The 21,163-nt window shown below is 41.6% G+C and overlaps 1 protein-coding gene and 1 non-coding gene across 3 annotated transcripts; both read right to left on the minus strand.

Annotated features, from left to right (window-relative positions):
* Positions 1 to 18,664: 18,664 nt before the first annotated feature.
* On the minus strand, positions 18,665 to 20,645 carry LOC109624376 (Golgi apparatus membrane protein TVP23 homolog A-like). 2 transcript variants are annotated; one of them, XM_069527829.1, is made up of 6 exons: positions 20,438 to 20,645; positions 19,710 to 19,854; positions 19,508 to 19,597; positions 19,225 to 19,353; positions 18,997 to 19,125; positions 18,665 to 18,909 (listed from the first exon to the last, which is right to left on the minus strand). In XM_069527829.1, the coding sequence occupies exons 1-6, from the start codon at positions 20,506 to 20,508 to the stop codon at positions 18,883 to 18,885; spliced, it is 591 nt and encodes a 196-aa protein (XP_069383930.1). In that variant the 5' UTR covers positions 20,509 to 20,645; the 3' UTR covers positions 18,665 to 18,882. The 2 variants fall into 2 exon arrangements, with proteins under 2 accessions (XP_069383930.1, XP_019934536.1); XM_020078977.2 differs by having other exon boundaries at positions 19,225 to 19,362.
* Positions 20,646 to 20,884: 239 nt separating this feature from the next.
* Positions 20,885 to 20,957, minus strand: trnar-ucg (transfer RNA arginine (anticodon UCG)). The gene has a single exon. It is a non-coding gene; the product is annotated as a tRNA-Arg (tRNA).
* Between the last annotated feature and the right edge of the window lie 206 nt (positions 20,958 to 21,163).

The following is a 21,163-nucleotide window of genomic DNA, read 5'->3' on the forward strand; positions in this document are numbered from 1 at the left end:
TCAGCCATCGCAGCTTCCTCTTCCAGGGCCACAGAGGTGAGAGGGAGCAGACGTGGTAGGATGTGCGGATCTGAAGGGGTTCACACACAAACGCCCGTCTCCCCTCACATTGACGTCTGGGACTGTCTGGGTTCTGCTCTCCCAGACAGGGAGCCCTTCCACCCGTCAGATGCTGCTCACACCCATCAGGCCCCTCACCCCCTTCTTCCCCTTGACCTTGACTCTGTCACCGTGGCCCTCCAGACAGTCTGGGGTCAAAGGGTAACACAGCAGCCGCACATCAGACACGGTTCGTGTCCCTTGTGTCCATATAAATGCTGAATGGTAAATCACCCTAAAGATCAGCCTGTTGGAATGTGCCGCTGAATTCCTGGAGAGATGGACCCAAAGACCTCAGAGAACCGTAAGAGACGACAGCGACTCGATATAAAGACTTTAAATACAAGAGGTTAGATTTCATTTCCTCTTTCTCATCCTGCAGGAGCCTGGATTTAAAATAAAATAAGATAAAATGTACATTTTTATCAGTGGTTTATATATATCATCAGAATTGATTTCATTAAAAACAATCAGCTTCCTGTCGCATCATTTCCAAGCAGCCATGCAACATTTTACATTTCACCTTTGACTGCTGATGCACTCCGTCTGCAGCCAATCACAGCCGAGCATCCAGAATGTCATGACAGATTTGTGTGAGAAGGAAACGGCTGCAGCCTCACGTGGCTTTTTGAAAAATGCCAACCCACACAGTGTGCATGCTCTGATCCCACGTCTGACGTGAGCATGCGCACATGAGCTTAGTGTGTCTCAACGTGGGCTCATCCCTCTGTCACACACACACACACACACACACACACACACACACACACACACACACACACATACACACACACACACACACACACACACACACACACACACACACACACACTCTCTCTTTTCTACCTTTTGTCTTTGGATCAATGGACAGAAATGCATTTCTTACTGGATTTTCTGGAGATTCCACATTATTATTGTGTAAATAAATCAGCTCATTTTCTCTGCAAGACATTAGGTTAACATTAGGTTCACAAACCACTTCCATAGTGTTAGATTTTATTTTGATCGACAGCACAACCTGAAGAGTGATGTGCAGCCATGTAGTCGAGCAGTGGATTTATCTCACATTATCACATTGAGTGATGTCTCCACATACAGAGCAGACATGGACAGTAAAGTGCAAACATGAGCTCACACACACACACACACACACACACACACACACACACACACACACACACACACACACACACGAACACACAAACACACACACAAACACACAAAGCTTTCTCTCCTTTTTCACACACCCTGGAGGGGGTTCATCTTAGTTTTATGCAGATATACTCACCAAGCATATAAATACCTCCAGCATGTGCAGCATCCAGCTCTCTGCAGATTTGTTACAAAACATCAACCATCATCTGACACCACCTGCTTTTCAACTCCTTGTCTCCAATAATAGGAAAACTGCTGATTCCAGGTGTCACTTTCATTCTAAATCATGAAGCACAAAATGTGGAATTATTAAAACAACACAATATATATTTTTTTTTAAATGCACATTTCTCTTTAAACTCATGCTTCTGCAGGATGAGACAGAGGAGCAATGGATTATAACCATTTGTTTGAATTAAAAAAAAGATTTTCTGTCTTTCAATGTATTTCAATGAATTGACCTCAGTCGTATCAAAAATGTCTCGTGACAGTTCTCACTTTACAAGGTCACGTGTGATGTGGGTTCATATATTTTACAGCAACTCAGGAATTATCATAAATAAATAAAACAACTTTTTCCTCAAATCGGTTAAAACAAAAGTCAAAGCTGTCGCTCGTGCTAGTGGTGAAGGAAAAAATATTTATAATGCACACACACACATACACACACACACACACACACACCCCCACACAATTAACTGCGCGCACGGTATGGGGATTAAGAATCATGCACAAACACGTGGCTTTTTTTTTTCATGAACAGTCCTTCAAATTCAAAAATTCTCTGTCTCCAGAATAAAAACGTAATACAAACTTTAAATTATATACTGTATATATTATAAAACATAGATCCATCATTTACTTTGAATTATTGTTTAAAGCTATTTACCTGATCATGTTTGTGCATTAAGACCTGTACAGCGTCTGGTCTCTCACAGGACAGACTACATTACATTACATTACATTACATTATACTACATTACAATACATTATACTACATTACATTACATTAAACTACATTACATCACAGTATACTACATTACATTACGTGTATCCCAGCGTGGGAACGAGCTGCAGCGAGGGGCGGGACTCGTTGCTCTCATCGCGCCAATCACAGCCGCAAACACTGACATGAAGCCTCCAATAAAAACACGTGTAAATGAACCTGTAGACAATTATTAAGCAACAGCAACGAAAAATGCTCCTTTTTATCAATAAACTAGTTTTTTAATAGTCACATTCAGTCCCGTTTAGCCACTAAAAATAAAAAATACATATTTTTTGTTCAGGTTTAAAGATTATTGATTTATTTTCAGGTATTGTAAATATCTAAATGTGTAATAGACGATGCACATATTTAGTTTTACTATAATTAGATTTAAATTGGCCAGTAAAACATTTACATGATTATTATAGGGAAACTTTTATTGTAGTTTGATACAAAGCTGCATTTTCTGGTGATTTTGACATGTTGTTGAATGTCCATAAAGGTGTGTCAAGTTTAATTTTATGACAGTGCTTGTGAATTTGGTTTGTCTGCTGCAGGATCAGTTTCTACCTGTGCTGTCCCTGAAGCACGACACTCATACATGTTCAGCTTCACTTTGGGCCTTTGATCCATATATTGACACTATATACAAGTATATTCTCCAAAATTACTTTATGCCATGAAACTAAATTTAAATTCAGATTTTAATCAAATTTGAATTTAATCGAAATGCATTACATTTACACTACAGAGGAAACATTTACATAATAACACATATATACAAAAAGATATCAAATTAAGAAAATATAAGCAAACTTCCTCATAGAATCATAAACTCTATTATGTGAATTATCCACCTTTAGGCGTGACAGTGAAATGAAATCATGCAGGTTAAATTACTCTGTAATATAGTGATATAACTTTGTCAAGTACTACTGTGTCAAGCTATTTCTACTGATGCCATTTAAATTAAGCCCATAATTCAGCTGGAAGTAAGAAATAAAGAGAATTGGAGAATCAAGTAGAGGAGTAAGTAGATTTTTTTTCTTTTCAGTTTTTCCATTTTGTAAACTTTGACACTCTGAGAAACCTCGAACAGTTTGGATCGAGTGCCAGGTCCTTGGACGAGGAACCATTTGATTATAAAGAGACCCCGACTCATTGGAGGAGAAAGGGCCCCTTGTTATTTCAAACCAGCTCCTCTAACTTCCCAAAGTGCAGGGGCCCAGAGGCAGGGCTGAGGTGTGGGGGATCGTGTGTGCCGTGAGTGTGTGCGTCTCCAGTAAAAGGCTGCGGAGCGACTCCTCTGAAGCTGCAGCGGGGCCGGGTGCACGGCGAGGAAGGACCTGCAGGATACATTAAATCAGCCTGATTAGGAGTTTAGGCGAGGGCAAGGCTGGGGTCTGACTGAAAGGCGGCCGTGCAGCCCTCGAGTGATACTATTCACATCCTGGGAGAAAGGTCAGTGTCAGAGGAGTTCACAGGCCCCATCTCCTTTCTTATGCTAAGGGATCATACACATGGGCTCATTCAGAGACTGGAAAGGCATAAACAGCTCCTGCCGACTTTCCCTCCAAAATGTTTGGATTCCTCAACTCGTCGTCCGGCCTCTGTTTCTTTCTCTTGTAGCTTCTAACGTTTTTTGGTTTAGATATGAGCTAATTGATCCTACCTTCAGTCAACGTGGTTTTACAACTTGTATCAAAGTCTAAATAATGTAAAAAACAAACATACTCCTCTCTGAACCAGAGCTGAAGACGTGATAGTGAGAGTAGATTCAGTTTAGAATTTTTCATGAGGTGAAGCTGCTGATGTTTTCCTCTCTGCTGTTCCGCTCACTGATCTTCTTTCTCGTGACAAGGTTTTATTAACCCCTTCTATACATAGACTTCTTCATGCACTTCCCCATCCTTCCCTGCATCTATAGTGGTCACTGGGGAATAGTCGGAAATCGCCACTTAATTAGTGGCCCTTGACCTTTGACTCTGCCACTCTCTGGCCTGTTTATTGTCCTCTGGGGGACCGTCCAGGTCGTGACCCCTGACCCCTGCTGACCTGCAGCGACTTCACGAACAAGTCCCTGACCATCGACCCCGCACTTGTCAAGACTCAAGACTCTAGTCAAAAAGCAATATTTAACTTAAGTGACTTATCCAGGCAATTACCCCCCTGCAGGAGGATGATGGGATACCGAAGCTGTCGTGATTACTTCAGGAGCTTTTTCTAATATTTGTCAGCAAACGGAAACATAAAGCACACATTTGTAAATCCAACAGAATGTGAGACATTTCTTAATGATGAAAATCACGGCAGTGTAACAGTTTTTACAGAATCATTGGAACATTTGGGCTTTGGTTCCACTCCGGCTCTACAGAGGCTGATTTTACTAATTGGTTTCCATCCATCCAGAGAGGGGAACTAATCACCAAAATCAGCCTGTGTCGTGTTTGGATGGAAAAACATGCTGAGTCGCGGAGAGGCCTCCGTCACTGAAGTCTCCACTTCAGATTTAGGGAGAGAAAAAAAAGAGTTGTTTTACATGCTGTTCACAGTTATGACTTATTCTACTTATATTTTATTACAACATCCTCATTTCCTCACTTTTTTGGAATGACTGGTGTTCATGTTTGATGGAATAATATTCAGTAGCCACCTTTATTTTTGTTTTAATCTTAATTTCTTTCTCATGAGGAGAAGACTGTGCTTTTAAACTGACAATGCAACATTATCTTTCTATCTATCTATCTATTTTTCTAGATTTCATGCATTAATGCACATGTAGAAGATCTCGATTTTTTTTAATCATTTTATGTTTTAGTTATTAACATTTTTAATGTTTTAAAAATGTGTTCAACCTCAAGAATAAAATGAATTAACAATCTGAACTGTGAAAACAGGATTTATATAATATAGAAGATAATTTCAGCACTGCCTTTCTATAGGGTGAAATGCTGCACTGTTGTAACTGTGTGTGTTTTTCTCCTGTTTTCATGTAAAGAGACACAAGGAAATAATCCCCTGCTGATCCTCAGCATGTCCATCTGTTGTTTGACTCCGGACACAGATCAGTCGGACACTGATTGAGGTTCGACTGACACCACGACAGACTGTAATCCCAAAACCTGATTAATCGTCAAAACTGGGCCCTGATGCAGAGTAATACATTTGGATTTAAAGGAAATGACACATTGAAATAGAGTATACGCATCTTTTATCCAGGTTAAAAAAAACTTCTTATTTCATTATAGTCTAGGCCTTTGCTTTTTTTTTTTTCGCAAAGTGCAGCAGAAAATTTGCACAATGTGATTGTAAAATTACATTTACATTACATTTGCCTGATAAATAAAATATGAAGGCAATGAACAAAACCTTATTATATATTTTAATAGCGGTCGGGGTCATTCTGTCCATAGAATTTAGTGGCTGATGAACTTTTTCTCTCCCACACTGATTCAACACACGTCCCTCTGTCTGCTCCTCCTAATTAAAACTTAATGCGAGGTCATTCAAACACTTTCTCACACCATCTTCACACCATCTTCACACACACACACACACACACACTAACATGTAAATCTAAAAGGAGAAAAGAAGGAAAGGCCCTGCTGATTCTCACTTTGAAACATTTTGGAACTCATCTCCATTTTCAAATCACTTGTAATTCATTTTTGAAGCTTAATAATAAAATCCTAATAAATATATAAAAAGCAAGACTATTAAACAGACATGATTAAGTTTTAATAATTTTTATTTTAAAGTGTGATCAACATTAGTACATTTAAAACAATTTACTTTAATGCATTTATACAACTAATATTTTACTTTTGAATATGAGAACAAGGAAATTGCACTAAAATTATAATGAAAATGTGCATTCGCTATGAAAGTACATATAAAACAATGAGTATGAATTAAGCGAAAACAATTAAGGCTTTTTTATTTGCAGTTTTTTTTTATTGTATAATTGTGTAATAACTATATACAATTATTCATGAGTGCAGCATTTTAACATAAACTTTGTATTATTTCTAAGGTTGGCAGTCATCTTGAGCTATATTTCAGATTTACACAGCAAATCTTTTGTTACTACACATGACTCCTCCTCCTCTTCCTCTTCTTCTTCTTCTTCTTTTTCTTCTTCTTCTTCTCGCGGTGTTTAGTTGGCAGTTAATCTCGCTGAGTTCCTGCTCTGGTGAAACAAAATCTGATGATGACATTTTGTTGCTTTTGCTCCACAGTCTCCTGGTGCCAGAGCAGTTTCCTGCAGAGAGCAGAGCCTCACAGGTCCCGTCCTGAGGAGAGACGATGCAGGGAATCATTAGCATGAGAATCGAACTTGGCTCCATCAACTCCTCCATTGAGCATGGACAGCAAAAATATTTCACATTTTTTGGGCAGAAGAAAGAAAAGAAAAGAAAGAAAGTTTCTCTAAAGAATTAGATAGTGAACGTACATTCATTTTGTCGAGAACTTAGTAATAATTAAAAGCTCTGTTTATAGAGTCTGCGAAGTGCTGAACAGTCAATAAAAACAGCAAACAGTTGCCGTAAAAGAGATTAAAACAAAAACCAGAGGACCACAGGGTAAAAGAACATAAAAAGAGTAAATGAGCTCCCTTCATAAAAGTAATGTCATATAAAAGTGAGTCTATGGAGATACGTTTTAGGAACCAAGTTATAAAATGCGATGAAAATTCTGCAGCACAAAGTTCTTTGGTTAAACCTAATATTGATGAGTGTTTTGACAGCAGTGAATTTGCAGTTGTGCATGATTTTTTTGTAGTTTTGTGCACGAGAAATCGCAGCCACTGTTTAAGAAAAACAAACTTCCTTTTCATGCCCTGTAAAAATAGGCCCCTGTGCGCTGCGTGTTGTTCTTCTCTCCCATTTTCAGGCTGTATGCATGGAGGGATCTTGAGGCTTTTATCCCCACGGGGAACCGGCCCAAACTCTTTCTCTGTCAATTTTCACCCACTCCCCAATTCAGACGAGCCTTTTCTCCCACCAACCTCACAATGAAGGATTTGTCCTCGTTCTCTTTGTCCACCTCTGATATCTTTTTTTTGACTGCTCCCTCTCTGCAGACGGCATGCAGCGTATGCAAATACACGCTCCTTTATTCGCGGGACCCCTCCCCTGAATGAATGCAACCTTAAATGAGGCCACACTTTTCACACATTTACAGAGGGGCATGGAAACATGCACATATTACAATCAGTGGATTTGCATGCCCGCTCTGACACGCAGTCACTCAAACATCTGACCATTTTCAAAATGAGCAGGCACAGGATTATATGGCTGACAGGTTATTTTGTCTGTGTCTTTCAGATCATTTATCCAAACAACAGAAAATGGAAATAGTCTAAAAAAAAGTCGCATGGAGCTAAATTCAAGATCTTTATATCTTCCAGCATTATCCAATACTAATCATATAAACAGCTAGTTTTTTGCTGCTCCTGAGAAGTTCCGACTTTGTTTGTTTTGCCATTTAATTGAGACTAAAGACAATGTTTATTTAATATTTTAGTGCTCCCATAAAGTGATTTTCAGGCTTAACTTTTGAGTTAAATGTTCTTTAGTTCTTCTGACTTCTGTTTGAAAAGACTTGAGACTTGATTTGTAGAAGAAGAGGAAACTGGACAAAGCCTTTTGTTTGCAAAGCTTCCTAAGAAGTTATGTTCTTTTCTGTTTCACCACACTAAAGCAATGTTGTCTTATAATACCACACACACACACACACACACACACACACACACACACACACACACACACACACACACACACACACAATGGGCATTCAGATGTGTGGGATGAGGCTGAAAATGAGACAGAAGTGGTGAGTGCACTGAGGAGGAGGTGTGGACTGTGTAACTCCGAAGGTTGGATGAATTACAACGGCGTCTGATGAACATAAAGCGCAGCTAACTTTCCCAAGCTGGCCCGTGCCATCTGTGTGTGTGTGTGTGTGGTGGGGGGTTGACGTCTGCTGGACAGCCCTGACAGTTCGGCCTTTTCAGTCGTACATTACTGAGCCGGCCGGCCTCTTTCCCATAGCAACCCTAACAGAGGTCAAAGGCTATGTGCTACCCCGCCCGTACTCCAGGGTGGCCACAGACGCTCTTAACTTGTTGACCGGTCACAGACAGAGCGGCTACAAACATGAACTTGAACTTGTCACGTGAACGATGGAGTTGCACATGATGATGATGAGTAGAATATAACTTCCTTTATTCACCTTTTCACTTTTCTCACCCTGGTTCTGAATTAATGTGCTACCGTTAAAGAATGCAACAACAAAAAAAAAGGTCACACCAAGGATTCCCCACCTAAATCTGCTCACCCCCGAACCTCATCTCCTCCTGATATGATTACAAAGGCCCACTGTATTAAAGGCTCAGTCACCTAATTCTCCTCTACTTTTATTGGAGCGTACAGGACCCCTACTCAGGGACGCCACGGCCAACAGACGTAATCTGAAAAGCCTGGGATGCAGAAACTTCTCTCCATCTTCCTCTAAGATACTTAACATCGGGCTTTGTGCTAGATTAGTCTCGGCCAAAGTTGCATTAAAGAGCCCAGATGAGCCTCGCTTGACCCACATTGGACCTCATCCAAGACTATAGGGCTAGGCTTTATAAATATATATATATATATATACACATATCACAGCAGAGCCGTTAAAACATTAATAGTGTCCACACATAGTGAGGAGAATCCAAAGAGGTAACCCAGGAGCTATATGGTATTAACATTTTATCGCTACTATGGCTACGCTGCTGCACCCGAACAGAAAAGGAAGTGAGCGCCGGCTGCTGTCACTTCATCATGTCACATATTATAATTTCCTTGCTCTGAAAATCCCACACAGAAAAAAAAAGCAATACATAGATAATAACGAATAACAGGAGGAAAGAGAGAAGAAAGAAAGGGAAAGGTAATCATCTCTATTCTGGCATTCTCTGGAGGGGAAATACATTTTCTCAATCAAATTCAAAGTTATGTACAAGAAGGAGGAGATTGAGGATTTGAAGACTGAATGTTTTAGTTACTGTATCTACAGTGTGCGGAGAGAGAGAGATTCAGGGACGCTCAAATCCTAAATCCTCCTGACGGGGTGTCTGAGCCGATGACCTCACTGTCCAGCCTCTCTGCTTTCAGACCCGAAACTCTTTGTTTCAGATCAGATTAAAACCAGACTCTTAAGTAGCTCCAACATGATGTTTAAACGCCCACACATCAAAAATCAATATGATTTAATTCTGTCTACTGCCTCGTTCTCGTTAGAGACCACTTCCCCCAACGTAGGCTACTGCAAAAAGTGAGAATTACGAATCTCAGTAGGAAATCATCAGATGAATAAATGTGTGTGTGTGTGTGTGTGGGTGTGTGTCACTCGTCTTTACATTCTCCAAACACAAGCGAACACGGCCGCTCTCGTGTGAGACGCCGTGTGGATGAATACATTTCCCTGACAAATTTGCGTCAGTCGCCGCCTCTTTTTGACCACGCTGTCTGTCGTCTGCTGCAGCTCTCACATGCAGCAGCACACCAACCCCCCCCCCTTACGTGTCCAATACACACACACACAGTCCGCCTGGCCCAGCTCCGCGTGCCTGCGAACCGCTACAGCATGGCACTGCACAAGCTAACACACGCTAAAGCTAACACTGGTGGCCCAAACATGGCTTCCCACACCTGCCTCCTCGAGCATCCATCTGCCACCACCCTTTTCTCCACGAGACAACATTTTTTTAGTTTTGCTTTTCAACAATCAACAATTTAAAACCAGCTCCTGTGTTTTCTCCAACTCTGACCACGATCTGCTACAAACAGATTGAAGCACGGAGCGAGCTCTGGTATCTCCACGATTCATTTCCCCGCCTTCACCTTGCTTTCTCTCCTCTGTCAAATCTGCCCGAAGCAATGCGCCGTATATCACAGATGAGCAGCACAAATGCAGTTATGCAGACACCTCGGAGTCTTTCATATGAATAAAGATAGGCAATCGTCTTTTGACATATCTGGCGAAGGCACATGTACAGTACGAAGCTCATTAATAACCATTATCCGCGGGGTTACATCATTCAGCTTGTTAGGCACACCCATCGCCTTAGCTGAGTCATTCGCAGCGATGCTACGTGCTGCCAACTGTCCTGAGAGATTTTCATGATGTGTGTGTTTTATTACAACCTGTGAGAGACACAAACGTGTAGATTTTGTCTGCATGAAGGAAACAATGCATTCAGCGATGATGGAGACACTGTTTAAGGTTCAAATTCTAAATAAAACCAGACTAGAGTGTAAAACTACATGAATGGGATGTTGATGTAACGTTGCATAACACCTCGGACACAATCCAACAGCAGAACGTGATCCACTCTGTGACGGGGTGCAGGCAGGCTTGAGCTTCTATACGCATATCATGTGTGAATGCATCTCTAATGCCACTGCAATCACTCTCATTTAGTAGGGGGGGGGGAAATCAGCATCTCCATGTCTTTCAGACATGCAGCAGAGGCTGAATAGACTAATGAACAGTCAGGTGGCACTCCAGGCCCTGGACCCCCCCCATCACACACACATATCAAACACACATACACTTGCACACACATTAAAACTCAGCGGCTCGCCCGACCCCGGTGATCCGCGCGACAGTCTAATGTCTCAGGCATCTGCTCATGTCTAGTCTGGAGGGTCTTTCCCACCCTGCCCCCCAACTCAGGCCCCGCCGCAGCACCAGCACCCACAATGGTGGGAAAGCGGGTTTTTTCGGGGAGGGCTAAACAGCTATTGAGGGGGTGGGGGTGTGGAGTTAGAGAGAGAGAGGGTCTGAATGATAATGTGAAAACGCACGGTGCTGTTCATTAACACACAATCACTGCAGCTGCACATGTTGGCCCTGGACACACACACTCACGTGTCTCGCGTTTCTGATCCAGGTTCGTTCCAGAGACACCGGGGGGACAGGACAGCAGCTCTGCGCCAATGTTAGAGAACATGTTCTCAGGATCTGTGTGTGTGTGTGTGTGTGTGTGTGTCTGTGTGTGTGTGTGTGTGTGTGTCTGTGTGTGTGTGTGTGTGTGAGAGAGGTTATAGGGATGAAGCTGGCAAAGATTTGGAGCCTCGATATTTGGCGGCGACAGTTCGCCCATGTCAGAGTTTGGCAGAATGTGACATTTTTACGTTGTTGGAGTGAGTGAGACGTTTTTAGTCTGCTTGTCAAATACAGTTTCTCATCACGTGTGCAGCAGGTGCAGCACAACGTCATCTCAGAGGATTCGTAATCAATACTAAACCCACAAACACACAATCAAATACAATGAAAACTGAAAAACTTCAAATGTTAAAGTGCTAATATTCGGTTGTGTTATCATTACACATAAGGAGGAGCTTTGCGAGCCTTTTGTTCGTACACTCAATTGAACCTAAGATCGTAACAGTTCTGCCCTGAAACAATAATGTTCTTAAGATACTGTACAAAATATCTTAGTGAGAATTTCATCACATTTCAAGCAGTCCTGTGTTAATCGACGAGCTTCGTCAGGCGGAGACGCGGCGTACACCGCTGCCTGGTGAGCACCAGGGAGTACAGAAGCACCATGACAAGAGAGGATGGCAGGTTTCCCTCAACCAGTGCCAGCTCATTAATTTTGTTTGCTACACAGCCCCCCCCCCCCCTGCATCACCCGTTACCACCAACCACCGTTCCTCATCCGCCAGCCCCCCCCCCCCCCTCACATCACCCCTTAACTGCTAATTAGCAGGAGCAGAAGATAGAGAAAAGGGAGAGGCCATGTGTGACTGGGGAGGAAATGGGAAACTCTTCTTCTTCCCCTCATCCTTTCTCCTGCTCCTCCCCCCTCCAATCACACACACACACACACACACACACACACACTCCCCCACCTCCTGCCCACCAACACCATTACCACTAGTACCCAACAGGAAAACCATGATGCAGCTCACCTACTATGCCAGCCCCAGCCATTTTAGGTGTCGCGGCAGCATCTCCCAAGATGGCTCCTCTGAGCGCGCCCGTTCTCCGGGGATCTGGCGAGGGTCTTTCTCCGCCTCCTCCTGGCACGGGCAAAGTGTCCCCCCGTTGGCGGTGCAGATGGCATTAGAGACTGTGGGGCAAAAAGGGTGATGAGAGAGGAGGAGGTGGCAATGTCGGCCTGACCGCGTTTTCCTCCCCGCTTTCCTGGTTTGTTTAAAGGAGGTTTTTTAGAAACACGCCAACCTCCAGAAAACCTGCAAAAAGAGAAGACAAAAGAGAAAAAGGACATTTCAGACTTTTAGTTGTTATTATAGGTGAACACAAACATATGATCGTGTCCTTTTCAGCTAGATCTCCAAACTTTTAAATCTTTGCAGGTCTGCTTGCTGTGCATGTGTGTGTGTTTTTGCCACAGTATAAAGCATTAGAAGAATTGCACTCGTGTTGAAACAACGACGCCTCGGACCATCATATAAATAAAGTCTAGAGTGCTTTTACTCCCATTCATTACGGAGGCATGTGACAGGGAGGGCTCAGGAAAAGACTTCGACCTCGGCCTTTTCACATATCCAATATCTCGCAGTGAAACGAAGCAATTAGCCCGAAGTGACAGCGAGCTCCGCTGCAATAGCTAGTTAACAGAGTGAATGAAAACTCTCATCTCACTTTGGTGCTCTTTAGGCTTTAGTGGCATTCTCCGGGCTGAGCGTCTGCGCCGCACAAGCGCTGAAGTGCCAGGTTGAAAGGTTCGGCTCCCGTCTACAGGATGGCCCCGGCCTTCTCATTGAGGCGACACACAATGTTTCCCAAAGGCACAGGAACATGGTGCAGCTTTAAACACAGACGACAAGTGTTTTTTTTAACCCTGTGTTATGTAGGGTGCTACAGCACTCAACTGCTTTATTAATCGTCCTGGAGACACTAGTGTGCAGACAAAGCGTTAGCTTCCCTTTTCTCTCATCTGTAAACAAAGTCTTGAAAGAGAAATCTAAAATCTGTTCCCATTTTTTTTAATGGATGGAAAATACTCATCCAAAAGAATTAGAGGGAAATTAATATAACTACTGGCTGTAAAAAAAAGTATGTAGTAATGGCAGAAGAGAACATACGAGTCAGTGTGAGAGAAAACCTGGAGGACATCACGCAAATGAGGAATTCTTTAACTTCAATGTTATTTTACAGCTTAAATGTCAGGTGGGATGAGAGGGGACGAGGCTTTGTTAACACAAAACATTTCGACATGTCACACAGGCGAAAACAATAAAATCAACGATGGCTGAGTTCCATTTAGCAGCTTCAGTTTCTGGGCTCTGGTGTTGTGCATGCAGCCTCACTGTCATGGCGGACTGGCACACTTAAATAGATCAAGGCCATTGTTAAAACCAACATGTCTGCGGTGATTAAGGCCTGTTGCTACTAAACCAATATTGATATTAACCAGATTATTAGACTTTTTTTTACATAATAACAACAAAATGATTCTTGGATGATGTCTCTAAATCTTAGGTCATATCCCTTGGAACGGAAAAGGTTTTGGACAATGCTATTTCCCTCCACCCACTGGGCGACCTGTTTAACATTCAGCACCATGTTGCAGAGGGTCTGAATGGACAGAACCACCAGGACCAGCCTACAACAGTTACTGACTGTGGACCCTCACAGGCCATTCACACAGCTTCAAAATAAAAAGAAGTTAGATTAAAAGAGCACAAGACAAATATATGTGAAGCCAAAGTGCAGAACACAGGGATAAATGAGAAGCTGCTTGAGCTTCAAACTCCGTCTTTCCCTCATGAAATTACAAAAAACAAATTAGCTTTTATTCATAAGAATTTTGGATTTCTTTACAAAAACATGTTCACATGTCTCCAGTGCAGAATGTGATAAACACAGTTAAGATAAAAACATTTCAACACAAAGAAAAAGCACCATCTGCTAAAAGTTTATGCTTATTATAAAAGAAAAAATATATATTATCATGCTATACCAAATATTTCCATACCATGTTTGTCCATACACACGTTTAAAGCCACTCAATATTATTTTTATGCTCATTTTCTTTACGGATTTTCTAAATAAAGTAAAAGAAAAAAATATTTTCTTACCTTTTTGTGGTGAAAGTGAAAATCCACCTCGTTGGGTTTAAAGCCTGAAGGGTCTTCTCCCTCTCTCTCTCTCTGTCTCTCTCTCTCTCTGTTTCTCTCTCACAACGTTATACGGAAGTCATTTCTACTTTCGGTTATCTAGCTTTATGACAGGTATTTAACACTCATACAGCTAGATAACCAAAGACAGAAACAGACCTCCCCTCACTCTGTGCACCGACATGATGCTGCAGGCGTCCTCTGGAAACAGGTGAACACACATGAGCCTATAATAAAACATTACATCTTACATAACATCATCTTTAAAAACATTAATAACAACTAAACAACGGAAGATATTCATTAGGTGAGTTCAGTGTATTAAGAGTGAGGATATAAACACGTGTGCTGCTAGTTGAGATACAAATAAACCTTCAAGTCGCTGGTTAAGGCCTAATAACTGTTGACCTAAAAATATTTCACAGTTTTATTCAAAAGGCCTCCTTCAAAATATTATTATATCTATATTAATAGAATAAAAACACTATTTTGCATTTATTGTTAAACATATATTTGTGTGGGGGGCCTGTAGCTTATATATTAGCATCTGACATCTAAGTGCATTTTTTTAAAAGAAAATACAACATAATAAAACATAATTTACAAAGAAAAAAAGTGTAAAACTTAAAAAAAAAACTCCTTGAAATATAACACAGACCAGGCACATTGCACGTGTTAAAGCTGCATTCACAAACACCCACCTGCACACTCCACCAATACACAGATTATTTGCTCTGCAGCGTTTCCATTAACATTTTTACACCATGCAGGTGCAATATTAGAGAACCAACACTAACCTGCAGTGGGATTTTATACAATTAAAGACATTTTAACACTAAGAATGAAGGACTGATGGTATTTTATAACGTTAAAATGTGAATATATTTTTTAAATTCACAAGAATATACATTTAAACTGTGAAAAGAGGCTAAATTGAGATAACAGCTTGTTTTCTAATTAAACGGCCTGAAAGAAATGACCATGACCCTGAGACCACGCTGAGTAAAGACACGTCTCTCTGATGCAGCAGCTTCAGAGATGCTCCTCTTTTATTCTTTCTTTCTTTTTATAATCTACTGAATCTAAATTGAGCTGCAGCTTTTTTTTTAAGATGCTTTAATTTCTTATTGGCTCTTTAAAGCTCCTGGGGGGCAACGAATCCCCACTTTTAATGAGAGTTGTGATTGGCCTACTTCTTCTTCTTCTTCTTCTTCTAAAACTAGACTAGTATTCCACATCACGGGGATTATCCGCACGAGCTATTACAGGAACCAATTTGCTCCTGTAGTCAGAATATTACAGGCCGAGGAGCTGGTTTATAGTAAGAATAATGTGGTACTTTATAGAAAAAGGTTTTTTTTTGTCTGTTTAAGGGACAAATCACGTGTAGATTTGAATTAAATGCGATGAATAAATATGGTTAAATAAACTAAAATGCAAACATGCAATGCAAAAATTAAAATGTGCATGAGACACATGAAAATGCAACGTTGTCCGTGCGCATCCTTCCTGTCCCCAGCCGCTGTCTTACCTGTGTCCGAGCTAAAAACGTCCTGAACTTCAGCCGCTGGTGAATCTTTGCAGATGCTGAATGTTGGACTCTGTGGAACAGTGGAGATGTTCTTCCTCCTCCTGCTCCTCTTCCTCGCTCCTGCTCCATCCTCGCTCCTGCAGCCTCTGCCTCTCCTCCAGCTCGCGCGCCTCCTCCACTGTCACACAACCCGCTCCCGCACTGACGTCATACCGAGACCAGGGGGCGGCGGGCTGACCAATCACAGCGTCCGCCCGGCACCAGAGGTTGTCCGCGCTCAGCGAGACCTCTCACTCTGACTTATTTTCTCTGACTGATTGAATGATTGATTTCTTCAACGCTTACCAGGCCTGCTGCTGACACTGATAATGACTTGTATGTACATGAATAACTTCAACATCATAACTTTCCTCGAGGCAAATTCATCTCCCTTAAGTATGTGTGACCTTCAGTTAGTGTAAATTTACAAAACAATTCTGGGTAAAAATACCATTCCTCTTTTCTTTTAGACTTGAATTATGAGTCATGATCTTTGTTCTATGGACATCTTGTGATCTGCTTTTAGATTTTTGGAACTGTAGAATAATAGAATAATGCATAGAATAATTTAGAATCTGATTTTCAGTTTCAAGACATTGTGAAGTTGAATGAGTTTAAGTTTTATATGATCAGGTTTTATTGTCATCTATGAGTCTGTTTAGTTACATTTACTGGTGAAACCGTTGCTGCTGTTCTTGGCCTGGTCTCTATTGTAAAAGTGATTTTGAATCTCAAAGGGACAAACCTGATTAAATAAAGGCTAATAGATAAATAAACAACATCATCGTTGTTTAATAGATGAATAGTGTTTCTTAATGATCCTTGTCTGTTGGTTTATTTGGAAGCAGGATTATACAAAAACTGATTTCCAACAAATTCTGTAAATTCTGTTGAGGATGTGGATCAAGGGAAAGGATTTGTTTTTACACATTTTTAACAATTTTTTTATGACAAATTTTTTTTTTTGTTATTCGACCTCTTTTTTTTTTCTTGTATATTTGTACATGAGAAGAAGACGATCATGTGCAGGCTTGTTCAGCTTTGGCCAAGCTCTTATCATCTTGTCTTTTAAACTGTGTATCTATCAATTCTCTTGAATAGACTATAAAAACTAGTCAGTGTGGATTGCGATGTACTATTTCTAGAGGAATGCCTTAATATACAATGGTTCCATCTGAACTTCCAGGGTGTTCCAATAAGAATCCAGCTCAACTTTATACGCCTCTGCTGCAATTCCATGTAACTCCCTGTGTTGCTCCACTGCCGTGACATCCACATGGTTGAGGCTCATCCAATTTCACCATTTAACACAGCAATCAAAAATGTGTAAACAGTAGCACTGCCACAAATTGGTAGCCAAACTAAGTTATATTACATTCATATTATATCATTGCAGGGTGCCATCTCCCACACACATCATGCCATTAGGTCTTTGTAAGTTTTGAAAAGAAAGTGCACAAGACAACGGAATGACTTCCCGCCCTTCTCTGTTACACAGGGTTTCATAGACTAGGTGAAAGGGTGAACCATCTTCACACATAAAAGATCTTTGAGGTTTGAGGCGTTTATGGCAAGTGTTGGCCATGAGCTCAGGAGCCACAGCCAAGAGTCATCAAAACAGTTTCCTCCAAATCTGTAATAAATGAAAATGTTTTCTTTAATCTGGGACCAACCAGAACACATCAAGTCTCTGAGCCACGTTTACAGCAAACAATGGCTGAATGGAGGAGATCATGAATATGGGTTGTGGGCTTCTCCTTGTCTCTGGAAATTTAATTTTAGTGAAGCGAACAGAAGTTTAAGTGCTTTGTGGTTCAATCGTAGAATCATAGATTTCAGTCAGAATACAGAAAACTCAAAGTCTAACAGTATCCAGCTTCAATGCCAGAATCTTAATGGACATTTATTCTTGAAATGAATTTTTGGACCTGTGACTTTAACAGAAATGTTTCTGGATCTATTCAGAATGTACAGACTCAAACCAGCCAATGTAAAAAAAAAAAACATTTTCTCACCCAGGATTGAAACTTTTGTTGGGTTGTGGTTCACAATCTGATAAACCATAATTTCAAAGCTACCAAATGACTGATAATCCCAAAAAACTTGAAATAAACATTTTAAATTTTGTTTCAATAAATCTATCTGAATTATCTTATTTTCATTTTCAATGCAAACTTCACTCCCATTTTTCTTTTTTCCCTGTGGTTCATGATCTGTTGCTGATTTATCCTCCATGTGGTCCACTAAGCATCGACACTCAGCCTGCGACATGTAGGACTGCAGATCACACACTGCACATTTTCACCAACCTCTTTAATGGTCATGTGTTTGTTCATGTGTGTTGTATCAGCATTTTCTGTCGATTCTTTCAAAAGGTGCGGTGGAACAATTTATATGTGTATAGCGCCGGAGAACAGGGAGAGCCATTTTCACCACGGCGCACACAGAGGCTGCCTTGTCTTCCTTCACTGAAGTCAAATGTCTTAATGGGTGCTAATACTAGCTTAGCTTATATCAGATTTAGCTCCTTGGTTTATTTTTGGCACGGGTCATGAAGCCCTTCCAACAAAGAAATGTGCCACAAAGACTTTAACCGGAACCAAGACAAAGAGCAAGAAAATCACACTCTGGAAATACTGCTTATATATGAGCTGTTTAAAACCTGCAAATATGTGATCAACAATAACTCACTGATTGGGGAAAAAAAGGTAGAATACACTTATCTTGACTTTTATTGGCATAATAGTCAGACTGATCCATGGGCAACATGTGAGTAGTTAGCAGCATGAAACAACGGCACAAAGCCATTCAAGTAGATGAGGTTTGTGGAAACTCTGGAGATCAGGCAGCTCAATGTATAGCACACACACACACACACACATACGCAAGCACACACAAACAATAACACACACAAGTAGGGGAGGTCATCTTCATAGTATCCCAAAGATGATGTCTGGCTGCAAGAGGACAAAATAATTTGAGAGCTCATCACACTGACATGTTGACAGGAAAACTCTTGTGAAATACTTCAGTCCGTCACTCACGCGCTGCAGGAGGTGCTGTCCCGCGAAAGAGCGGGAGTCTGGAGGCCGGCCATCTTGTCCCACCGCCTTGCAGCGAAGAAAACCATAGAGGTTGGCCACTTGGAGGGAAATACTAGCTACGACCAGATACTGGGGGAGAAAGACGGACAGACAACATGCTTTTGAGACACTTGTTATAATGGTGTTAGATGTTTCGCAGAGCGTGCACGCAGGCAACGTGTGTCTCACCAGCCACTTAATCTTCAGGGAGAACAGGGAGGTGAAGAAGAACAACGTCCAAATGAGAGGACAGATGATTAAACCAAGCCAAAATATCCTCTCCTCTACTTCCGTCCCAGTGTTGTTGCCCCGGGAGGTCTGGACAAACTCCACAGACACACACACACACACACACACACACACACACACACACACACACACACACACACACACGTGTAACAGCCCATGTTAATCAACCCCCCAAAATGCTCCTCCAAGTTCAAAATGGCACAGGACAATGACAGTGTCTCACTTTTTTGGCCTCAAACACCCAGAGGCTCCTTCCATCCTCGTCAATCTGATTCCACCAGCGCAGCCCCACCAGCAGCCTGCCAGTCACATTCTGACAGAACACAGGGCAAACAAAGACCGTGCATAACGGGGCAAGAGAGGGGGGGGCACAGTAAAGTCAGGAGAGGAATTCATAGCTGATCGACAGGCAGTTGACCACGTACCTTAACGGACCAAAAGTCAAAAGAAAGCAGAGTTATGATCAGGACGAAACACGAAGCAAAGTTCTTGCTGATCCAGTCACAGAGCAGATAGGCCACGATGGCAACCACTCGGAAGAACAGGTGGAAGAAGGAGGCCAGAGGGTGTCTGCAGTCAACAGCCCGTTAGAGAGGGAAAGATGGATGAAGCAGCAGTCATGACACAACATCAACAATTCAAAAGATAATATATATAAAATCACATTTTATATGCAAGTCAATTGATTCAGCTGGAGTCTGTTATGATTCATCGTGATCTTACTTTATTTCATCTTGTTTGACTGACCTTTGCTTTTTACTGTGTGTTTACTGTGCCATATATAAATATCAGCCACATGAATAAGTATAATGAGGTTTGTTTAATGAGTTTCATTTGATTTCAGTTCAACTATAACTCATCACTAACACATTTGTTGGGATGTTTTGTGTACCTGCCCAAGGACTGCACATGGAAATGAGCTGATAGCTAAATCTGGCATAAACCTTCTCATTTTGAGATGAATGGTTTTTTTTTGCATTGTCCTTGTTTAATAAAGAATATAGAATCCAACATAATTGCAGACATTTGCTGATACATGTAGAAATGTAAAAGTGAAATGTACATAAAGCATAAAGTACAGCAGTAATAAAGTAAATGTACTTTATCCCATGCTGTATATACACAGTACGTAGAACTGTCTCCTGCGGTGCACCTCATCATGACTGCGCCTCCTCGCGTCCTCTCCTGCTCGTTCAGCTCCACATCCTCCGTTTCCTCCGCCATCGTCTTGACGAGCAGAGAAAACCCAGCACAGGGAGAAACCTCAGGTTGTTCTTTGTGTCCTGCAGCTCAGGGGAACACGAGGTACCGGGACACAGATGTGTTCCAGGAGCGTGTGGGAGGCCGGCAGATGTGCGATGCTGCGTTGAGGTGCAGGGAAACACGGTGTCGCAGTGAAATGAGACCGACTCAAACAATGCTTGTCACTGTTGCAGCTGCATGTTGTGGAGCAGCTGTAGATCCAGAGTTACTCAGTGGAAGTGTGGTGTAGTGGAGTAGTGGTGGTGTTTATAGTTCAGAGGGGACGGAAGGTAAAGATACAACCGATGTGTGGTTTGATAAAGAAACAATCCTGATCAGAAAACCAAAAACAAAACAACGACCGCGGCAGGACTCGAACCTGCAATCCCCTGATCCGAAGTCAGATGCCTTATCCATTAGGCCACGCGGCCCTTATATTGTAAAAGTGGCAGAATATAACTAATATATAAACAGTCCTGTTTGTGTTTTACGCTGCTGTTATTGACAACATTCTACTATACATAATTGCTGTATAATCCAGATTCGAATACGACTCACAGCCGAACTTTGTCCCTCCGCTGTCCCACACAATCGATCGTTTTACACGGGTTGCAGTCTTCCAATCCGCTGGGAGGCG

This window comes from Paralichthys olivaceus, chromosome 7 (assembly GCF_024713975.1).
Source record: "Paralichthys olivaceus isolate ysfri-2021 chromosome 7, ASM2471397v2, whole genome shotgun sequence".
NCBI classification, from domain to species: Eukaryota; Metazoa; Chordata; class Actinopteri; order Pleuronectiformes; family Paralichthyidae; genus Paralichthys; species Paralichthys olivaceus.

Coding starts and splice junctions, on each gene's coding strand:
- LOC109624376 (XM_020078977.2), bottom strand. CDS start 20,508: ATGGCGGAGGAAACGGAGGATGTGGAGCTGAACGAGCAGGAGAGGACG. Junction 19,598..19,709: donor TTGACTTTTGGTCCGTTAAG/GTACGTGGTCAA, acceptor GTGTTCTGTCAG/AATGTGACTGGCAGGCTGCT. Junction 19,363..19,507: donor GGGTGTTTGAGGCCAAAAAA/GTGAGACACTGT, acceptor GTGTCTGTGGAG/TTTGTCCAGACCTCCCGGGG.